The 20,061-nt window shown below is 44.5% G+C and overlaps 2 protein-coding genes and 1 non-coding gene across 4 annotated transcripts; 1 reads left to right on the top strand and 2 right to left on the bottom strand.

The window, feature by feature from the left end:
- The first annotated feature begins 766 nt into the window (after nt 1-766).
- Nucleotides 767-9,440, top strand: LOC127318681 (probable NOT transcription complex subunit VIP2). Of its 2 annotated transcripts, XM_071821900.1 has the most exons (17): nt 767-925; nt 4,248-4,337; nt 4,602-4,689; nt 4,782-4,936; nt 5,025-5,061; nt 5,182-5,382; nt 6,078-6,290; nt 6,378-6,479; nt 6,903-6,988; nt 7,068-7,142; nt 7,342-7,767; nt 7,866-7,918; nt 8,016-8,057; nt 8,599-8,743; nt 8,826-8,904; nt 9,014-9,119; nt 9,205-9,440. In XM_071821900.1, exons 2-15 carry the CDS (start codon nt 4,320-4,322, stop codon nt 8,901-8,903), a joined length of 1,719 nt encoding a protein of 572 aa, XP_071678001.1. In that variant the 5' UTR covers nt 767-925; nt 4,248-4,319; the 3' UTR covers nt 8,904; nt 9,014-9,119; nt 9,205-9,440. The 2 variants fall into 2 exon arrangements, with proteins under 2 accessions (XP_071678001.1, XP_051205126.1); XM_051349166.2 differs by having other exon boundaries at nt 769-925; nt 5,025-5,382.
- On the bottom strand, nt 4,612-4,689 carry LOC127328005 (small nucleolar RNA snoR35). Its single transcript, XR_007868918.1, has one exon. It is a non-coding gene; the product is annotated as a small nucleolar RNA snoR35 (small nucleolar RNA).
- Nucleotides 9,441-11,201: 1,761 nt separating the features above from the next.
- LOC127318661 (BRCA1-associated RING domain protein 1) lies at nt 11,202-19,719 on the bottom strand. Its single transcript, XM_051349139.2, has 12 exons — nt 19,688-19,719; nt 19,329-19,594; nt 16,329-16,477; nt 15,791-16,054; nt 15,588-15,688; nt 15,246-15,432; nt 15,070-15,164; nt 14,722-14,814; nt 14,410-14,533; nt 14,039-14,204; nt 13,695-13,852; nt 11,202-11,628 (listed from the first exon to the last, which is right to left on the bottom strand). Exons 1-12 carry the CDS (start codon nt 19,717-19,719, stop codon nt 11,263-11,265), a joined length of 2,001 nt encoding a protein of 666 aa, XP_051205099.2. The 3' UTR covers nt 11,202-11,262.
- Between the last annotated feature and the right edge of the window lie 342 nt (nt 19,720-20,061).

The following is a 20,061-nucleotide window of genomic DNA, read 5'->3' as shown; positions in this document are numbered from 1 at the left end:
GTACGTACTCCAGCTAGGAAATCCGTCGCGGATGCATGCAGTTGACACGACAAGTTTATACGTACGCGGGCGAGCGAGCCTAGAGGTACTTACGCGCCACCTACCACGCGAGACGGTTGCCGATGACTACGCACTACGCGCATGGCTGGAGGTCAGCTTCTATCACGCCACGCGTCAGCACGAGCAGATCCGCGTGGGCGCCATTTTCGCGATATTGGACCTTCGGAAAGGTTGGTCTTCGCCTAGTGAAACCCTTTCTCGGGAGGTGCTATACACCGTCCAGGTCGGTGCGGATGGGGTGCCGCACACCCCCCGACCCGGCGATTCTGTAGTTGGCCTCGGCCCATCAGGTAAGTTTGTTTTTGTTTTTCTTATTCTCCTTTTTCTTTTCCATTTACATATTTTAAATTTGAACATTTTTTGATATGAATATTTTTCAAATACGAACAATATTTTAACTTTGAATATTTTTTACAGTAGATTTGATTTTTTTTTCAAGTTTGAAGTTTTTTAGTTTAAACAATTTTAAAGTTTGAACAGTTTTCGAAATTGTATATTTTTTAAATTTGTACGTTTTATGAAATTGAAAAAAAGGAAAATGAAAAATTGAAAAAAAAACAGGAAAAAGAAACAAAAAAAGAAAAAGAAAGAATAAACAGGAAACGGAAAAAAGAAGAAAAAAGAAAAAAACCGAAATCGGCCGGGACCTATACCCGACCAGGCGTGTGCGGCATGGCGTACATACCGACCTGGTCGGTGTATAGGATTTGCCTTTCCTTTCTCCAGTTCTCCCCATCCCTTCCCCCGGTCGCACTCGTCTGCTGCTCCCCCGCATCCTCCTGCTCCCTCCCGTCTCCTCCGCCGCGGCGCCTCGACACCGGGAGATCCGCGCGCGCGCGGGGCCTCGCCGCCGCCACTCCCCCAGGTCCGCCTCCTCCCCCTCTCTACCACCATACGCTACTATCCCCCCCGCCCCTCGTGCCTAAGACGACTAGCGGCCGCCGCCGTGTGCGGGGGCTCGCTTGCCCCTGGATCCCCGGCATTCGCTCCCACGGCCGGCGACGAGTCTCGTGGTGGCGCAGCGGACTTCGAATTCCGTCCGCCCTGGGTTTAGATTCGATTTTGGGTGGCGGTGGCTTTTTTCTAGGTTGCAAGTGGTACTGCACTGCTGGTTGGGTGTCGGGCCGAACCTGCGTGACTTGCTGCCTGGGGAACCTGCACTCGAGGCTTGTCTGCTTCGCTCGAATTTTTCAGCAGCGTGCTGGGTAGTGCACGATCGTGCTAGGCTGTTCTTGCGATTGCATTGCTTCTCAGTAAGTATGTATCCTTAGCTGCTTTTGGGCTGCTGCTGTGTTGGGCAGCTCATGAGCTTGGTCCATGCTCAGAAGCAGAGCACATGAGCTTGGGCAAGCTGGGTATGCCTTGTCTAAACTATTTGCTGGTAAAAGAGGCATCACACTCCCCGTTTTATCTTTTGCCCCAAGTAAAGATGGCTCGAAAACATGTGCGAATGGCTTGCAAACGTTTCTGCTGTCAATGTATAATCTAATAACTGGTCACCGGTATTTTGTCGCCTGCTTTTGTGTTACCGTAACCATGAATCTAGCAGAGTTAGGTTCAGAGTTCTGGACACTATACAGTACAGGGGTAGATTCAGGTTTCACATGACTCTACAGAAATATTCTTGCCTTGCACAAGGAGATAAGATCGACAACAAACTAGACAAATCATACAATGCTTCTATTTTCACTAGGATTTTATTTCAACTGTTGCATTATTGTATCTCATAGTAGAAATATGTGACAACTAGACAAATATACACGCGTCTTTTGTTTCATAGTTGGTCTAAGATGCGTTTACTTCTCTAAAAAAACCCTTATATCCTTCTCAAACTTGGAGCACAATATAGGAATATATTATACATCGTTCCCTTTGTCTTTCCTGATTATTATGACATTATATATCTTTCATATTATCAATTAGAATAAATGGTTTAGGTTTATAACCAAGCATGATGCCTACATACCATATTCTATTAAATTTACCGTGTGGTACACAAATGGAAGCAAACATTTGTAACCATATAGGTGAGGTTGCTACAACTAGCCTTATATACTTTTGCAGTTAACCTACTCAAAATGGACGCTCATGGAAGATGGAACAACTGGCACTATTTACGCAGCTCAATCAGTTCATACATAGGATATTAGATTGCCTATGCCTGTGTACAAAAGTGTGACCTGATAGAAAGTTGGCATGACTTCATTTCCTTAATAAGTTTCATCGTGTGGGTAATGTGTCTAATGAAGATCAGAGGGAAGGAAGATGAGTGTATGCTACATGATGTGTTGTGAATTGTGATTGTACAGGCAGGCCCCGCTGTTCGAAGTTTCAGATTAATGTGGAAATTCTTAGCTCTTCTCCATTTTTCTCGTTTAAGTGCAGCAAAATTTACCACCTCTATGAGTAATGTGAGTCCTCTAATCACACCTAACCTGGTCAAATAGAAGAACCAAACCCTTGAGTGAAGAGTCATGCATGCTGGCCTGTTCAGGTTCCCTTGGGAATTTTCTTTGTTTTGTTCCCAGAGATCTATTTTAGGAAGTAGGTCACCGGAACTCCGCATGTCATGCTAAACCAAAAAAATAAAATGAATTGATTCAAGGTTTTTGAGTCGCCAAGTCGAGCTGATTCACCATGCCGCCCACTCGGAATTAGCCAGGACTATTCCGGCGACTAGTTATGACTGGGGTTAAGGAGAGGATGAGAGGATGTTGAGGGCAGAGTCGCAGTTGTGAAACAACTTGAATGAGAAGTCATGGTGGCGTGAAGCTCCTGGGCAAGGTCCTGGCAGCTAAAGCGGGCCGGCGGTAGACTGCAGAAGAGCCGATTTGCTTCAGTGAAGGAGGAGGATGACTCCAAGTTCATAATGGTAGGGGCATATCTGGCCCATGAAGGCCCATTTGAAAACCCTAGCTTTTTAAATATATCCAGACCATCCATACTTATCCAAGCCATCCATACCGTCCATCAAGATGACAAGCAGCATCAGACCAGGACCTTGTGCTATATAGCAGCCGCCAGGGCAGCTTCCTTCTCCCTACCCACCCTCTCTCTTACCACACACCAACCACAGGGTAGATCTATGTCCGGTGGTGTCAGGGAGATTGATTCCTCGCCGAAGACCTTGTTGGCCGCCTAAACCAGCACACGAGACCTAAATATCCTCCCAAAAATTTCCTGCCAGTGGATCTTACCAAAGCGAGCCGCGACGGCTGGGTGTTTCTACTCATCGTCTAGTCAGAGCAAGCCGCCAGCTGGCCGGCAAGTCCAGTTGCTGGAGCAGCGTCGCCGCTCCGGTTCGGTGATTGTCCCGTGACTAATTGGTGATTAATCGGTGACCCAAAAACCTTTTTGTTTTACTATCACATCGATGTTTTCATGTCTAGATCTAGATTTATGATAAAGACCCATAGACATAACTACGAGGGCCAACTGAGGCAGTGGAACATCAAAATATGATAAGTCTGTGTTCTACTGGAGTGTTAGTCATGGCCTTTTTTTTTGTTCAGTCTTGGTATTTTGTTCCTTCCAGTCAGTACTTTGTCTAAATATCTTTTGTAATTTTGTAGAACCTTATGTTTTCTTTTAGATATTAGCTACTCCCCTCCGGTCGGATTTAATCGACGCGGAGGGAGGCTTGTGCATGCATGTCCGCAGGCGAGTGGGTGCGTCAATTTTTAACGACCGGAGGTAGTAGTAGTTTTCTTGTAGGTGAACTTGTAAGTAATCATGCTTTATCGTATGTATTAATTTGCCTGCTTTTTTGCTTACCAATTGAGGTCTCAGAGTGCTAGCCATACGTTCTAAATACACCAAGCTGGTCCTGGAAGTTACACACATCCTCATTTGTTTTCTAGATTGGTTCTCATATTTTTCCTACCCTCTTTATAGTGTCCTCTTGTTCTCAGTATTTTCTAAAAAAAAATTGCTACGTCATAGTATGTCCAGCATGTTCGTCAAAATAGTTTGTCCTGCATGACTTCCTTTTTTATAATGTAACATACATATAATTTTGATGTCTTCTAACTAGTTAGTGTTTAAATCTAGCAATTCAACTTTGGTCCCTGCTTTGTGTGTAGCCCTGCAATTGTTTCCATTTTGTTTCTTTTATAAGTATCCTGCACTTCTGGAAGGACCTGGGATATTTTTTACTTACACACATATTATCTCTTCTTGGACTCCAGATTGGATTGATTATCGCTCAGTTGGGGGAATACTGGAATAGTATTTTGACCCCCTCTTTTGGCATCATCACAATGTCGGGATCACTGAATGTATGCTTTCATCCTTCTTTATTAATATGGTTACGCATATTCTCCTTTTCGGTTCAGTTATGGCAACTTACCTAACTTGTCCTTTTTTAGACATGGTGTTGTTTTTATGTCATTTTGCTCCCTGCCTAGTTCCTCTATCTCAAAGAATGGGCTAACTAATCTTTTTGTTGTGATCAAGGTTCATTGTCAACTTTTGTGTAGTCATGACAATGCCTAGCTACGCTTTTTAGAATGTCTTTGGTTTATTATTATTACTTTTTGCAGTCAAATATTAGTGGGGATTCAACAGGAAGGCCATTCACATCAACCTTTTCTGGTCAGTCTGGATCGTTTCCTGGTTTCCATCACTCTGGTTAGTAAATCTTACAGATTTGTTAGTCCAATAATTCATGTTGCATAGTACTGTTTTTCTCATAAAGCTAACTCATTTTAACTTCTTGGAAGGCTTGCATAATATCCATGGAAATCTCAATCTTGCATCACTAGCACCAAGGAATACTTCATTGTCCGGTATTCCATCCCCAGGTGTTCAACAACCTGGGGGTAGTATTTCTGGTAACCGGTTTCCCTCAAATAATCTTCCAGCGTCCATGTCTCAGGTTTGTTCTCCTCTTTCAAACACCACACAATGTTTCTATCCATGCTGAGTGCTCGATCACTTGACTCATTTGGTTGCCCCTTTTCTAGATTCCTCATGGTCATTCTGGTATCAGCAACAGAGGAGGTATGAATGTTGGGGGGAACCCTGTATTTAGTAGTAGCATGAATGCTATTGGTGGTTCAGGACAAGGTTTATCCTCAAGCCTGAATGTTGGTAACCGAAATTCTGCTCCTGGGTTGGCAGCTTCTTCAGTTTTGGGGAATTTAGGCCCACGGATAACAAATTCTGTGGGCAATATAGTGGGTGGCAGCAGTATTGGCAGAAGCATAAGCTCCGCAGGACTGTCTATGCCTGGTATTGCATCCCGTATCAATTCGAGTGGCAACTCTGGAAGTGGGGCTCTTAATATCCCAGGATCCAACCGAATGAGTAGTATGCATCAAGGTACATGGTTAAATTTTAATCTTTATTTGATCGCTTGCACTTTTCCTGCTTCTTTGGTGAATATATTTTCAATTTATCTTTGTTGCTGGCTGAATAGTGATGTGATGTGGGTTTTTTCTGTTCCTTAGGCTTGGGGTTACAGTAGATTTGTCGCATTCTGTGCGCTTGTGTGGATGGCTTCTAGGCCAGGGTTTTTTCGTTGTGTCAGTTGTAATTTATGCCTTGCTGTTGGTTGTGGTCCTGTCTTGAGTGGTCAGATGTTTAGTCTAGTCTTAGGCTTGTAATTGTTTGCTTTCTAGCAAGCTGCAAGCTTTGCATTTTCTCGACAAAAAATCTGGAAGTGGTTTGTATGGATGGGGTAAAAGGGTGAAAGTAGGAGAATGTTCAACTTCCTTGAAGTTGTATCGATTGAACTTAATGTGGCTCGGTGTGATTGGAAACTGAAATGGGGAACTGAATTTTCACCCATTGTATTTATATTTATATAGCACTGGCACTATTGAGGTTGTCTGCCTTTGTTGCCCACACTAGATTATATGTACACCAACTGGAAGCAACTAAACTGTATATGTAGAATTACTGGGTTTATTAAGAGCTTGGAGTTTCTGCTTTCTTGGTGTAATAAGGAGTGTGGGTGAAAGATGACCCGGGAAATTTCTATTTTTGTAATTATTTTGGATCTCGTGTTTCACCAGCATCACCACAGTTCATGAACATTCTTGGGAGCTCTTATCCTACACCTGGAGGGACGCTTTCTCAGAACCAAGTGCAGGCAGGAAACACCTCTTTTGGTTCTTCAGGAATGCTACATGATGGAAACCCTGGTGACAATTCTCCTTTTGATATAAATGATTTTCCCCAATTAACGGGGCGTCCTAATTCTGCTGGAAGTGGTCAAGGGCAATATGGTAATGCTAAAATGCTAACAAGATCTTCAATTTTTAGTGCTTAGATAGCATTAGGTTAACTAACTTTTCTTATTTTGTAATTTGAAGGGTCACTGCGAAAGCAAGGAGTAAGTGTAAATGCCATTGTGCAACAAAACCAGGAGTTCAGCATTCAGAATGAAGACTTTCCAGCTTTACCAGGATATAAAGGTGTGTGTATTGGCCATCGCTACTCTCTTGATGAGATTAACCATCTGTTTCTTGTTTATTTTTAACCTTATCCCTTGCATTTTTTCCTTGTTGATTTTGTTATCTGGACAAGATAAGTTTCATGTTTTATCAACTATTTCACTGTTTCCTTCTCTATTTACCACATATCATGGTTTTAATCCTTCCTCAATTCTTCATCTGGAATATGTTTATCCTTTTTTCACAAGTTGGGTTAGTTAACTTTCATCAGAGATTTATAACCAAGTTATATGTATTGTAATTTGTTTTGTCAAAATTGTTTGGTTATATTCAGATCATGGAGTTATTCCTGCCATGTTCCTTTCTGTTGATTATTTCTGGGCAAACCCACTTTATTTTCCTCTCTGGATGTTACACTAATAAATTTTCTTTTGGATATATAAGGTAGTTCGTCAGATTATGGTATGGATTTGCATCACAAGGACCACCTTCATGAGAATGCAAATATTATGCAAGGACAACATTATCCTGTGAGTTCATATTGTTTTATCATTTCATCTCGATCTGCTATACCTTCTTACTCTTAAATTTCCACATATGGTTCTGCAGATGGGTAGATCATCTGGCTTTAATTTGGGAGGTAGTTATCCACCCCGACAGCAACATCAGCAGAGCACTACTCCGGTAAGCATTCTAGCAACTTTTTTTTTTGCATGAACAGCAAATATTTGAGGTTGAGCACACCACTCATAAAGTTAAGATACACACCTCATAAATTAACCTTTTTTATGGGGAGCTGTATGTAGGACCCATTATTGAAAATATAATATTTAGTATCTGCTAATGTGGATTGTTAACTACTCTCTCTGATTGTGCTAATTAGGTTCAAAACAGCCTTGATAATATCGGGATAAGGCCGATAAATTCTCCAAATCCGTCTTCTAATTCTGGGTCTTATGAGCAACTTATCCAGCAATACCATCAACCGCAGACTCAGAATTCACTTAGGTCGCAGACCTCTTCAGGCCCACAGTCATACAAGGATCAGAGTCTAAAGTCTGTTCAGGGAACACAGACCGCGCCAGACCCATACAGTTTACTTGCATTGTTGAATTTAATAAGATCGAAAGAGCCTGGGCCCACATCTCTCGCCTTAGGGCTTGATTTGACAACACTAGGGTTGAATTTGAACTCTCAAGATAGTCTTTACAAGACGTTTGGCTCTCCATGGTCAAATGAGCCAGCTAAAGGAGAACCTGATTTTCAGATCCCTGCTTGTTACTCTGCTGAACAGCCTCCAGCACTACAAGTAAGTTATTTCCTATTTGGTTTACAGTAGTATCTTGAGCAACCTCCGACATTATCGCTGGTTATTCTGACATTTCAATTCTTTTCTTCCATCTGCAGCCATTCAATTTTCCGAAGTTTCAGATCATGACACTATTCTACATCTTCTACAGGTATATTGAATAGAACTGTGTGTTTCGCAAAAAAAAGATTGAATTGTGTGTTTGGTTTTACCAGCTTATGCATTATTTCACTTTGCTCTTTGTGCAGTATGCCGAAGGATGCTGCTCAGTTATATGCTGCAAATGAACTGTAAGCACAAACCTGTACCGTTTTGGTTATGTCAGCAGAATATACTATTTTAAGTAGGGGTGGGCAAAAACGGTTTCACGGTTTGACCGGTTTTAGCTTAGTTCATTTTTTTTCACTAAAGTGCAACTGGAGATTTGATTTGTGAAAGGAAATGAACTACTCCCACTAACCGGTTTGAAACGCTTTCAACCGGTTTCAGTTTTGCACACCCCTAATTTTAAGTGGAACTTCATTAGCTGATGTTCATACACACCCTATACAATGATTAACTGTTTTCATGTGTTTGTTGTCTTCTGTAGTATTCACACCGAATAAATTTTTGGTACCCATTTCTTATCTACTACTGATGGAATCACAACTAAGTTTCACGAAAGAATCAAAGAATATGAATAGAAGTCCATTATGCCCTTTATAGTCTAATCTTGACAGTCTAATCATGCTTGGATCTATCTTATATACAGAAATATTAATTGAATAATTTTCTTCTATTAGTCAAAATGGCCATGTCAGATGGCTCAAATTTCCCGTTCTCCTTTTCCAGATATAACAAAGGGTGGTTCTACCACAAAGAGTACCGTGTGTGGCTCACAAGAAATCCAAGTGTGGCACCTGCTGCGAAAAATCCACATGGCGAACGAGGGTCCTACCTTTTTTTTGATCCAAATATTTGGGAGACAGTTCAGAAGGTTTTTTCATTAAAAAACTGTGACTTTATAGCCTGATCGCACAGCAGGGAAAGTAATCTAAGCATTAATTTGTTGATTGCAGGACAACTTTGTTCTCCAATATGACTCTGTAGAGAAGAGACCTCCCCCCCCTTCGGCCAGCCAAAATGTTAGATTATAAGGTCAGCAGTTAGATTCTATCATTCGAATGTGTTCCTATCATGCAGTGTCATAATTCCCTTCATATAAGTAGTAGGTCTGGCTTTTCTGACATACAATTTGCACTTGCAGCTATTGGACTTCTGCATTTAGAGGATGTTGATTTTCTCCAGTCAGATCAGTACCTGTTATTATCATCATAGATTTTAGGTGGCGTACATTTGTGCAAAATGATTCTGTAAGCACATCCAACAAAATCGCATCATTTCTGTTGAGATTAATTGATTTACTTTGCCGTGCTAAAGTTCATTTCGTCTGAACAGGACGTGTGAGCTGTTCCGAAGATGGAGCTTCTGTGTTGGCTGGCGGCCCTGATGGTAGCTTTAGACATGTAGCTGAGGAAACTGCGCCTCATAATTCGTTGGCTGTAACCAGTAGAGTCGATTTGGTATTTCCTTGCTGTAAATGACTTGGATATTTAGCGTCTGGCAACTTCAGACTTGTACTATCCTGTGCTCTTTAAATTGAAGTTAGTTTCCAGTACGTTGGTTTTTAGAAATGCCCCTCGTTTTGATATTCTGAGTAGGAAAAATATAGATGTTCGTGATTTTCTCGTGATAAAGTGGCTTGCTTGCAACCAATGACTGGCCAATTACATGTGAATTCACTCTGATGAAAGAGTTAAGGTTCACAAAATAAGTAATGGCTACCAAGAAGTGGTGCAGACAGAAGGAGCTTGCATGCAATTGCAAATGCGTCCATCTTGCGCGCGTCGTGGTCTATAGTTCTAGCCTTCTAGGTGTTGGCACTTGCACTTCTATCTGGGTGATCTGCTTGTCTAGTTCCGTCACTCCCTCTCGCTTGGTCTGCACTGCCGGCTACTCATAAACGCTGCCTTCACTATGCAGCTGCTGGAGGTGCTGCCAGTGACAGGAAGAGTGGAAGCCCCAAACGATCAGAACTAGAGCTGATGGATGCTTTACTAATACACAGATTCGGTTCGAGCGGGTCCCAACGACATGCTTCTGGTATGCAAAAGAAATTTAGTTGGGAGCATAACCAAGAGAACATACAGCATTTGTATGTTTTGTTGTGGGCTTGTATGTTTCTAATGGAATTTCACTTACACTCCTATGATAATCTGATTTTACACATTTAAAATGATATTAATGGTGATAGATTGGATAATAAGTGCCGGGCTTTTAGTTCAAATTTGTCTAAAGTTGAATTAAAGCTTCAACACTTATTATAGATTGGAGGGAGTAGTTTATTCAAAACTTTATCATTTTAGATTATCCTATGGTGCACCAAAGCATTCTACTCTTAGTAGTAGTAGCAAGGTGTTGGAGCTACAGGGTTTCAAGTTTATATAGTATTATTTTTTGCGAATGAAGTTTCTATATTACTCCCTCCTGCCCAAAATATGTTGCATATAAAGTTTGGTCAAAGTCAAACTACATAATTTTTAACCATGTAAATTGATAAAAATATGAATATATAAAATGTAAAATTAATATTATTAGAACCGCCATGAAATATATTTTCATATTATATGCATTTGGTATCGTAAATGTTTGTATTATTTTACATATTGTTGGTCAAAATTTGACTTGCACGGAAAATTATGCGCATCATATTATGGGCAGGAGGGAGTATGTTGTTTGACAGAATCAAAATGAAGAGGAATTTCTATGCACGAATCTTGACGCAGGAATAGAGGGCTAGATATCATGGGGATTCAACCTAAATTTCCCTTATGCAGTATATGTTACTGTTTTGTACCATGACCTTTGATTTTTCACATAGAAAACACGTGCAACTTTATGCAGATATTATATGCGAATGCCGACACAGATGGCACATACACATCAAAATAGATGTCCCAGCTGATGGATTAAACTCTAGAACCAAACAATAATTTTAGAAATAAGTGGGGATTTAGGTTTCAGTGGCATAATCCTCACAAATCCATAGAGATACACTAGTACCAAACAAGCCTCCAGGGAGTGAAAGGATGGCCAGCAACAGGCCTTGAGTAAAAGATGAAGCATATTACTAGCACATATCCCATTCGTTTGTCAACTTACGATGCCAAAATATATGTTGTGGCCGAACAGAGGTTACAGTCACTGCCAGAAAACAAAAGCAATGGCGCCACACGCGCCTCCCGATCTCTAAACGGGCGTTCAGTACCAAATGTTTGGGCTGCTCAACGACCAATCCATCACCAAAACTACAACATTACACCCAAGCCATCACCTCCACAAAAGCTGGCTAGCACCCTCTCCTTTGATGCTAATAAGTTCTAAACTGAAACCATAGCCTCCCCCACGACAGAAGTGGGGCTAACACAAAAGACACCCCTAACATCAAGCCGAAAGCTATACGTAACAAGCACTATTCGCGTACACATCCGGGGTGAAGCCATCACTGCGATCCAGCATCCGAACATCATAAGCCGCGATAGCGTCAAACAGCCAAAGGTGGCAGATAACCTGCGCTCCCGAGGCCATGTACGCATTTGCCTCTTTCTCCTTGCCAACAAATGAAGTCGAAGCAGGGCCACCAACATAGATGAAGTATACCTTTGCGGGATCTTTTTCCAGATTCTCCTTTAATGAATGCGGGCTCATTGCCTCCAGAACCTGTCCTTCCGCGGCTGCTATGAGATTTTTTATGTTTTCACTATCTTCTGTGTTCATGTACGCGCTGAGGCAGAAATGCAGTCCTGAGAACAGTTTCGGTGCCTGCAAGCATCATTTTGTCATCATGCAGATGTAATGCTATAATAAAATTCTCAGGAGATGAAATGAGAAAACATATGGATGTAGAGATGCATTCAGAATATTACATTTATTAGATAATTGAAGTCCATCCATAATCTTCATTTTTAAAGATGATTGAAGAGCGACTCGGGGGCGACTGCGCCAGTGCCCAGGGACCTCCTCCTCCCTCCCACCTCTCCTCGCCACCGCCAGAGGTCTCCACCGGGCAAAGCCCGGGCAGGGACGGCGGCGGTGGGGCTTTCCCCTCGGGCGGCTGTGCCCCTTTCCCCACGGCGGCTGCGGCGAGATCTGGCAGCGCGGTGCCGCGGTGTGGTTGCGGCGAGCTCGGCGCGTCCAAGGTGGGGGCACGGCTCTCTCCGCTCGGCGGTGGTGCCCTCTGCGGAGGCGCCTTGGGATCTAGGCCCGGCATGAGCCTTCCGGGCCTGGGCGGGCAAGTGAATCCGAGGTGGTTGCTGCAGGTGGCGTGGTGGCGCCGGCCTGCTGTGGCTGCCTGGCACTGAGGTGGTGACGACGGCGGCGGGCTGCGTGCGGTGGCCGTGGTAATGCCGGTGGTGGGCAACAACCTCTGAGGCTTCAGTGTTCCTCTCCTCCTGTCGGTGGTGGCTAAAGCCAGCAGTTTTATCCTCGTCCCCATCTCCGGTCGCAACTGCATCGGGTCATGGTGTATAGCCGGGGCGAAAGCCCTGCTCGGTGTTGGCCGATGTTGACCGCGGCGACGTCTGCCGACGCCGTTTCCTTGTTGGGGGCGTGGTCATGGCCTTCACTATGTCGTTCCTCTCCTCGGTTGCCAGGGGAAACCCTAGGTCCGGTCCTCCGGACCAAGCGGCGGCAGCGCCACGGCGTCGTTATCCTCTTGAAGACGTTGTCTTGGCCATCTAGGGTGAGGACGATGCGACATTGGAGGCTGGGGCGAGGTGTTGCACTGTTGGTACTGGCCGCTGCCCAAGGCTTGGGCTTCGAGGGCGCAATGTACGACATGGTGGATGCAGCTGGATCGACGTCTTCCCCGAGTCCGTTGGGACCCTGCCTTCTTCTCGCCGCCTCCTCTTAGCGCATGAGAGGAGGTACGTTGGTCCGGATAGACTGGGAGTCGAGGTTGAGCTTCGGTTGTGTCTTGCTTGGTTCGTGACACGGTCTTGAAACCTTGTGCTCCTTCATCTCGCCATTCGTGGTTGGATGTCGGACAAGGCGGGTTGTTTATCATTGAGTTTGTAGAGGGTCCGTTGTTTGCCGCTCGGCTTTGTCTCGTGGTGTGTAGTGTGTGCGTGGAGTTGTAGCCTTCTTAGCGTTGTATCGTGGTGTGCTTGTGGAGTTGTAGCCTTCTTGGCGTTGTATCGGCCGTCTTGACCTTTCTTCTATATGATTAATACACCTTCAAGGGTGTATTCTCGAAAAAATATGACTGAAGAGGGTCATAATTGATCTTCTCGGCTCCACGAAACGAAGGCAGGCCGGGCAAAGCAAAGAAATAAAAGTAATTTCACCCCAATTAGTACGAGTGCACTTACCCCCTTAAATAGCGAACATCTAATCTAGGCCCGGTCGCCTTTCTATGAAGGCGAGCAGCCCAGACTAAGGCCCTAAGCTGCTATTAAGGGGGTAAGTGCACTCGTAATAATGGGGGTGAAATTATTTTTATTTCTTTGCTTTGCCCGGACTGCCTTCGCTTTGTGGAGCTCAGGAGAAGATTTATGATCTATGCCACTCCAAAACACAGAATTTCGGATGACACTTCAAAAGATAATTTGTAATTGTTGTTTTGGATGTGGATGCAACCAAAATATGTAAATCTCTTTAGCACCCAATTAAAAGTGCATCTCTAGAGGAAATTAGGTGTTTATGCTCAGTATACTGACATTCAGCTAATTTCCTCTAGAGATGCACTTTTAAGCCTTTGACATTAAACTCTATGAACACTTCAATACATTTTGACAATATGGCAAACTGCAATCTGTTTCCACAAATATATTCATCTCTATATTCAAGTCGCATAAATAGTGTTTCCAGAAATAGACATCCATACATACCCGTTTAAATGTTCCAGCTCGTCCTTTCTTTGGTCCATCAATCGATTTGTGTGAAGCATAGTAGAATTGCACCTCGTAAGAAATTTCTGGAACTGTAATCGGCTCTGCCAAGCACGTTTTTGGACCTGGAATCGGCTCTGCCAAGAAATCCACGATCCCTATGACATGAACATGACGCAAACTGCGTCAATGATAGGATAAATAATATTCTCTACCGAACTAGGATAAGTGTGAATAAACCAGCAGCTTGTAAATACGTTAAGCAATAATGACTTGGACGTGGGGATAGTAAAGTAATTATCAATAACACGAATAAGGGAGATGTAAGACGACTTAGTACTAACATTCAGCTCTGACAACCCATTTGCCAGAGAGTATCGCCATCAAGACTTCATATGAACTGCCACATGAGTTACTAGCACTTCTGCCTACAATAACATGAGTCACATTTTTGTCCCATTTCTCAGCCAAGTTTGAACTGGTCAAGGAAGCAAATTCCTTGAGGGAATCCTGCAATAAACATAAGCAATTTGTTCACTACTTGGTATGGAACAGAAATTATTTCAAAAATTAGCAAATCATAAATAATTTAAACTTGACCCCAAATTAGGATTGCTAAATTATTTGTCCATAAACATTTCTGCTAGTATTGTTCGGATAAAATCCAAATGCTCCAAAAAATAAGGGTATTGTTTGCTAGTATAGTCTATGCTACCTTCTCAAATGCACTTAAAACTGAACCGAGCAGGACCCATTGATTCACAGGGGGGCTAGACTGGTTCGTTTGTTTTTCTTCTCTGTGGTAATTGGAAGAAAGTCCTCCTTTGTCTGAACATTGACTGTAATGATGAAATACAATGTAAATTATAGAAGAAATTAAGGAATAAGGGTAATAGGCAGAAAGTCTTTCTCTGCCCAACCATTGACTAATGACGAAATGCAAATCAAACTATCAATGAATAATGAATTAATATCTATCAAGTAACCTCCACACCGTCTCCCAAGAAAGGTAAAAATGACGGCATACCCCTGAGGCAAAGAAGTCAAAGTGTTCGGTTGATCTACTTGCTGATCTTCCCTGCTATGAACGACATGCATTCCTTGTTTATCTAAACATTGGCTGGAACAACAAATCATTTACAGGATGAAAGATTATTAATCAAACAAACATGACAATCTCCAATAGGAGTGAAGAAAGATAGCCTACGCAGTCAAAGAAGAATTTGCTGTAAAGTGGATTTATTTGTTTTATATTCCATATTGCAATCGATGAAAAAAAAGAGCTGGACACTGTCAGGAATGATTAAATTTTACAACACTGAATTATGAAATGAAGGATTAATCAAGTAAATGAAGATTGAAAAAAAACACGTACTTTTGAAGAATGGGCAAAATAATGCCACTTTCCACTATTTGTGAGCTCTTTTTATCACATGGTGAATGTTTGGGGCACAAAATATAGTGATTACCCTTCAACATAAAGACTAGCCATGTCAGAACATCGCAATGTTTGTAAGTAGATCAATGACAATGTCTACTAAAAAATCTTACAGCATCCGAATGGCATTCTGGTATCATCCGTGCACACGGGGCGTGATAAGTATTTGCACAGGGGTCGTGATAACAACCAAGGACCGCTCCCGGTAATCTGCATCTGCTGCATTTCAATCTTGAACCACGGGTTTTTTCCTTTTCCATGTTAACAATATCATCGCCATCGAGATACACTTTTGGCGCCCTTCACAAATATTAGTTGGGGAGGCAAAATATTATATCAACATTAAAGATTACCCTAAGATTAATAGCATGCTAAGAATGAAAAGGATTGATGTGTGCTTGATGATTCTACATAACAAAATATGAAGAATTAAACATTGTGCATAAAAAACTTACCAGTACATGCAGTTTTGGTGGACATACATGACATTGTTTGGGTTGCCCTCGTTGCTGGACACAATCCTCCCCTTTCTATACATGACCATTGGACCATGAAACTGACAGAAGAAAAGTGAATATTTTTTGGGACAGTAAGAAATAAGAAGACTTCAAAATATCTTTTTTTACTTGATATATGGAAATGATATGCAACATATTACCTTCTCACTAGTTCTAAATGAATGGCAGAAAACACATTCATCTTCAAATACATTGATTGGTGTTGGCGGTCTCCTCAATTCAGTAGCATCTTCATTGTCTTCCAGCTTGCCATGTTTCCCCAAACCCTTGCTTTTTTTACAGGGATGCAGGTTTTCTTCAGTGTTTTCTTCAGTGTTACTTGCATTAACACCTGGTGATGCAACTTTGGTTGCATCAGCACGAACTCTCTTATATGGACCCTTCGCGAGTGAGGTATTTTTATTCTGTAACAAAACAGTATTTGCTCAGAACGCTGAATACACAATGTTCGCAACACATGTAAATCATCAACAAGTGAGCAGTTAATTCTATTAAAGGGATGCTATCTCCAACACTTATATATGTGTTTCACCATAAGAATGTACGAGCCATTAGCATGAAAATTATGTTATAGTTTTCCACGCATGAGTAATTCTCAAATCTGCCAAGGTGTGGGCAAAGAACTATGTCGAAAAAAGAGCATATCTGTTTCAGAAAAGAAAAGAATGGACAAAGTACCCCAGCAAGACTTGATTGGAGGTGCGAGCTGCTTTGACTAGCCACTGCCTCATTCCGCATTTGACTTTTTTGTAGAACCTCAAGACTTCCAGCGCCGGTTTCTGTCTTTATGTTTGCCATCGTGCTGGTACGAGTAGCAGACATGGTACCTACAAGCGTCAAAGTGGTGACTGAAAGCTACTATTAAGAGCTGCTGCTACTCACTCTTTGCACTTGGACACACACACTCTCAACTCAAATTGAAAGTGGACACAAGTAGTTTGGTGCAGCTCAAGACTGCTACATTTTCTTCTTTTTTTATTGCTTCCATATAGGGTGCCTCTTATATAGAGGTTTTCAGGTCGGTGCTACAGTGACCGACCTAGTACAGTAACCGACCTGCTACAGTGACCGACCTGCTACAGTGGCCGACCAAGTACAGCTAATGTCTAGATGGCGTTTTGCTGCTACAAGCAAAACCCAAACTGAACTAGTGCTGCTAGCTTAACTACTAAGCAACTACAAGATTATTTCCAACAATCACCCCCTAATCTTGGTGCCTGCACCTTCCTGCCACTTCATCTTGAGACACGCACTTGGCTGCTTGATCCGCACATACCGGCCGCACGCACAACACGCTCCAACGCGCACAACGCCGCAGGCCTTCAACAGATCACCAACGCTCTCTGACGCACGACAAGCTAGGCACTCCCGCCACGGCCACGTACCACCTAGACGCGCACGAACACGCTGGTCGTCGACACCGCACGAAGTGGCTTATTTCCCCCCCAAGTCACAACCTAGTACAACGCCGGCTCGCAGTCGACGTTGGCGAGAAACGCCTTCTCCTTCCTGGGCTCGGGGCAGTCACGGGAAAAGTGGCCGCGAACGCCACAGTTCCAGCACTTGCCACGCCGTCCCCTCGCGCCTGAGTCCACGCTGCTCCCGCTGTCGTTGTGGTTGTGGCCACGGCCGCGCTGACGTCGTCGTACCTCCCACTGAGCGGCCGTGAGCAGAAGCTGGCCGTCACTCTGTTCGCCGACGCCCTTGGCTTGCGCGCGACGCCGTGAGCGTTCCTCGAACGTCTTGAGCCTGCCCAGCGCCTCCTCGAACGCCATCTCCTCCGGGTCACAGAACTGCTCGATCCCGGCCACCGCGTTGTACAGCCGGTCGGGAACGGTGTCGAGCAGCTTCTTCACCATGTCGGCGTCGCTGAGTGTCGAGCCGAGGCTCGCGTACCTTGCCGCCATGCCGCTGATCTTTCCGGCGTAGTCATCCAGCTGCTCCTCCTCCGCCATGTACAGCCGGTCGAACTCCCCTCGGAGAGTCGAGAGACGAGCAGCCTTGACACGATCGACGCCTATGAACCTTGTCTTGAGGCTATCCCACACCTCCTTCGCCGTCTTCTTCGTCGACACCGACATGAGGATGTCCTCTGACAGCGCGCCAAGAAGTTGTGCCCTCGCCATCTTGTTCTTCGCCGCGTCCACCGCCACGCCATCTGCCGGAGACACCGCCTCCCACACGCCCTGGGCATCAAGGATCGCCTCCACCTTGATAGCCCAGACGGTGTAGTTCGTCGGCGTGAGCACCGGGCAGGTCAGCGTCACCGAGCTCCCCCCGACACCGGCACCGTGCGGAACTAACGCCATGGCTCTGATACCAAATGAAAGCTACTATTAAGAGCTGCTGCTACTCACTCTTTGCACTTGGACACACACACTCTCAACTCAAATTGAAAGTGGACACAAGTAGTTTGGTGCAGCTCAAGACTGCTACATTTTCTTCTTTTTTTATTGCTTCCATATAGGGTGCCTCTTATATAGAGGTTTTCAGGTCGGTGCTACAGTGACCGACCTAGTACAGTAACCGACCTGCTACAGTGACCGACCTGCTACAGTGGCCGACCAAGTACAGCTAATGTCTAGATGGCGTTTTGCTGCTACAAGCAAAACCCAAACTGAACTAGTGCTGCTAGCTTAACTACTAAGCAACTACAAGATTATTTCCAACAGTGACTAGGGTGAATGTGAAAGCAAGTACCGAACAAGGCTTCTTTCATCATAATTTCAAGCAATTATCTAGATGAACTGAACATAAAAAAAGTTTACACAACAATTCACTGAACAAACAGAAATAGGTCGGAACTAGACAGATCGTCATGTTTGTATAGGTGGCATACATGAATATAGTAGTACTCGGACATAGGTGTCCGAATCGGACTTGGATACGGATGTCCGATTCCACAAAACATTTGGGACATGGCAGATAAAACTCCGAAGCCTGGCAAATATCTGGGGTGTCTGATGTGGCAGACAATGAAGGCCGATAGTGTAATTCACACATGCCTAGCTTGCTATAACATTCCACTTGTGTTACATACACGCCATTACAATGCAGCCTGGATTTTACGGATAGACCAGGAGCAATCATAGTTTACCATTCACACCAAATATTTACTACCTGCCTAGGAATCGCTCGGAGAATGAAAAAAGATAGGTGTGTCGGGGGTTGCAAGAAGTGGATAGTGCATTGCATAATTCCAGCTATCGCCACTCAAGATCATAAAAATAAGAATATAAGGGTTTTTTTTTTTTTTGAGCTGAGACCCAGAAGGTAGGTTATGGCAGCCATGCTATCACCGGGGCGGCGGGCGACTTGGGCGGATCAAACCAATCTAGGGCGCGGAATAGAGAGGCAATGTTCATCTTAAGATTTGAATCTTTGTCTTCTGTTCTAGCATAATGGGAGTAACAAATTTGGCAAAACGAAAATGTTCGACGGAACTAGGTTCGAAGGAGCGCACAAGGCAATGGCAATACTGCTCATTATCACTCCAGTGAGAGGCTAACGCAGACTTGGTACTAGTGCGTGCGGCGGCGCATCTAAAAGTACGAGCGGAGTAAGAAATACGACTAGCCCGATCATGTACTCCGCCGCTGCAACTGACGCGATAAACGCGACCGCCGGCCGGCACGCCGGAAGCAAGAAACTAGAGCGGGGGTCGAGGAGAGAGCAAACCTCCGAAATCTGACCGGAGCGGTCGCCTGCCGGCCGCGACGGCGCCGAACCCGGGGGGCGGGGGTAGCCTCTCGCCAGAGCTCATCCCGCCGGCCTCGGTCTCGGCTACGACGGCGACGACGACGATGATCTCGTCGGGACGCTGCGACGAGGAGGCGTTAATGTAGTGAGGGGGCGGCGCTTCGCTGTGGGCGCGAGTAGCGAGGCCGAGGCGACGATTTGACAGGGGAGGGCAGGGAGCGCGTACTTCAGTTTTGGCAAAAAGCCTGGCAGTTTTGCGTGCAGGGATGGTTCTGGCTCGTCTGTGCACCACTTCCCTCCACGACCTACTACTAGACGTCTAGAGTCTAGACCCTGACTGGACTAGACTAGACACGGCCAATTTGACCATTTCGCCCTTTAGAGCTCCAGCGGCGCGACGCAAACGGTCGGTCAGCGACCGTTTTTGTCCGCCGTGACCGGAAATGCATCCGAGGCCTGCTCCAGCGAGGCGAGGCAAAGTGACCGGGCCGTCCGCGGAGACGCAAACCTGGCCCAAATATACGCCAGGTTTGCGTCTCCGCGGACGCTTGGCGGTCGCGCCGAGTGTCCGCCGAAAAAGACGTAGGACCCGCGCGTCAGTGGCTGGAGGGCGATATTATTCCCGCCACTGGCCATTCCCCCGCGCCAAATTGGAAACTAGACCGGCGCGAGCAGTCCAGAAGCGATGGATGTCCTCGCCACCGCAGCTACC

The sequence above is a fragment of the Lolium perenne genome, chromosome 1, assembly GCF_019359855.2.
Source record: "Lolium perenne isolate Kyuss_39 chromosome 1, Kyuss_2.0, whole genome shotgun sequence".
In the NCBI taxonomy this organism is placed as follows: domain Eukaryota; kingdom Viridiplantae; phylum Streptophyta; class Magnoliopsida; order Poales; family Poaceae; genus Lolium; species Lolium perenne.
This window is presented reverse-complemented; position numbering and strand designations above follow the sequence as displayed.

Excerpts from the sequence above, each read along its gene's own strand:
- LOC127318681 (XM_051349166.2), top strand. Across the intron at positions 6,480-6,902 it reads AGCTTTACCAGGATATAAAG|GTAGTTCGTCAGATTATGGT; the intron begins GTGTGTGTATTG and ends TGGATATATAAG. Across the intron at positions 7,768-7,865 it reads AACAGCCTCCAGCACTACAA|CCATTCAATTTTCCGAAGTT; the intron begins GTAAGTTATTTC and ends TTCCATCTGCAG.
- LOC127318661 (XM_051349139.2), bottom strand. The coding sequence starts at position 19,719 with ATGGTCAAATTGGCCGTGTCTAGTCTAGTCCA. Across the intron at positions 15,689-15,790 it reads CATTTAGAACTAGTGAGAAG|TTTCATGGTCCAATGGTCAT; the intron begins GTAATATGTTGC and ends TTCTTCTGTCAG. Across the intron at positions 14,815-15,069 it reads ATTTTGCCCATTCTTCAAAA|CCAATGTTTAGATAAACAAG; the intron begins GTACGTGTTTTT and ends TTGTTGTTCCAG.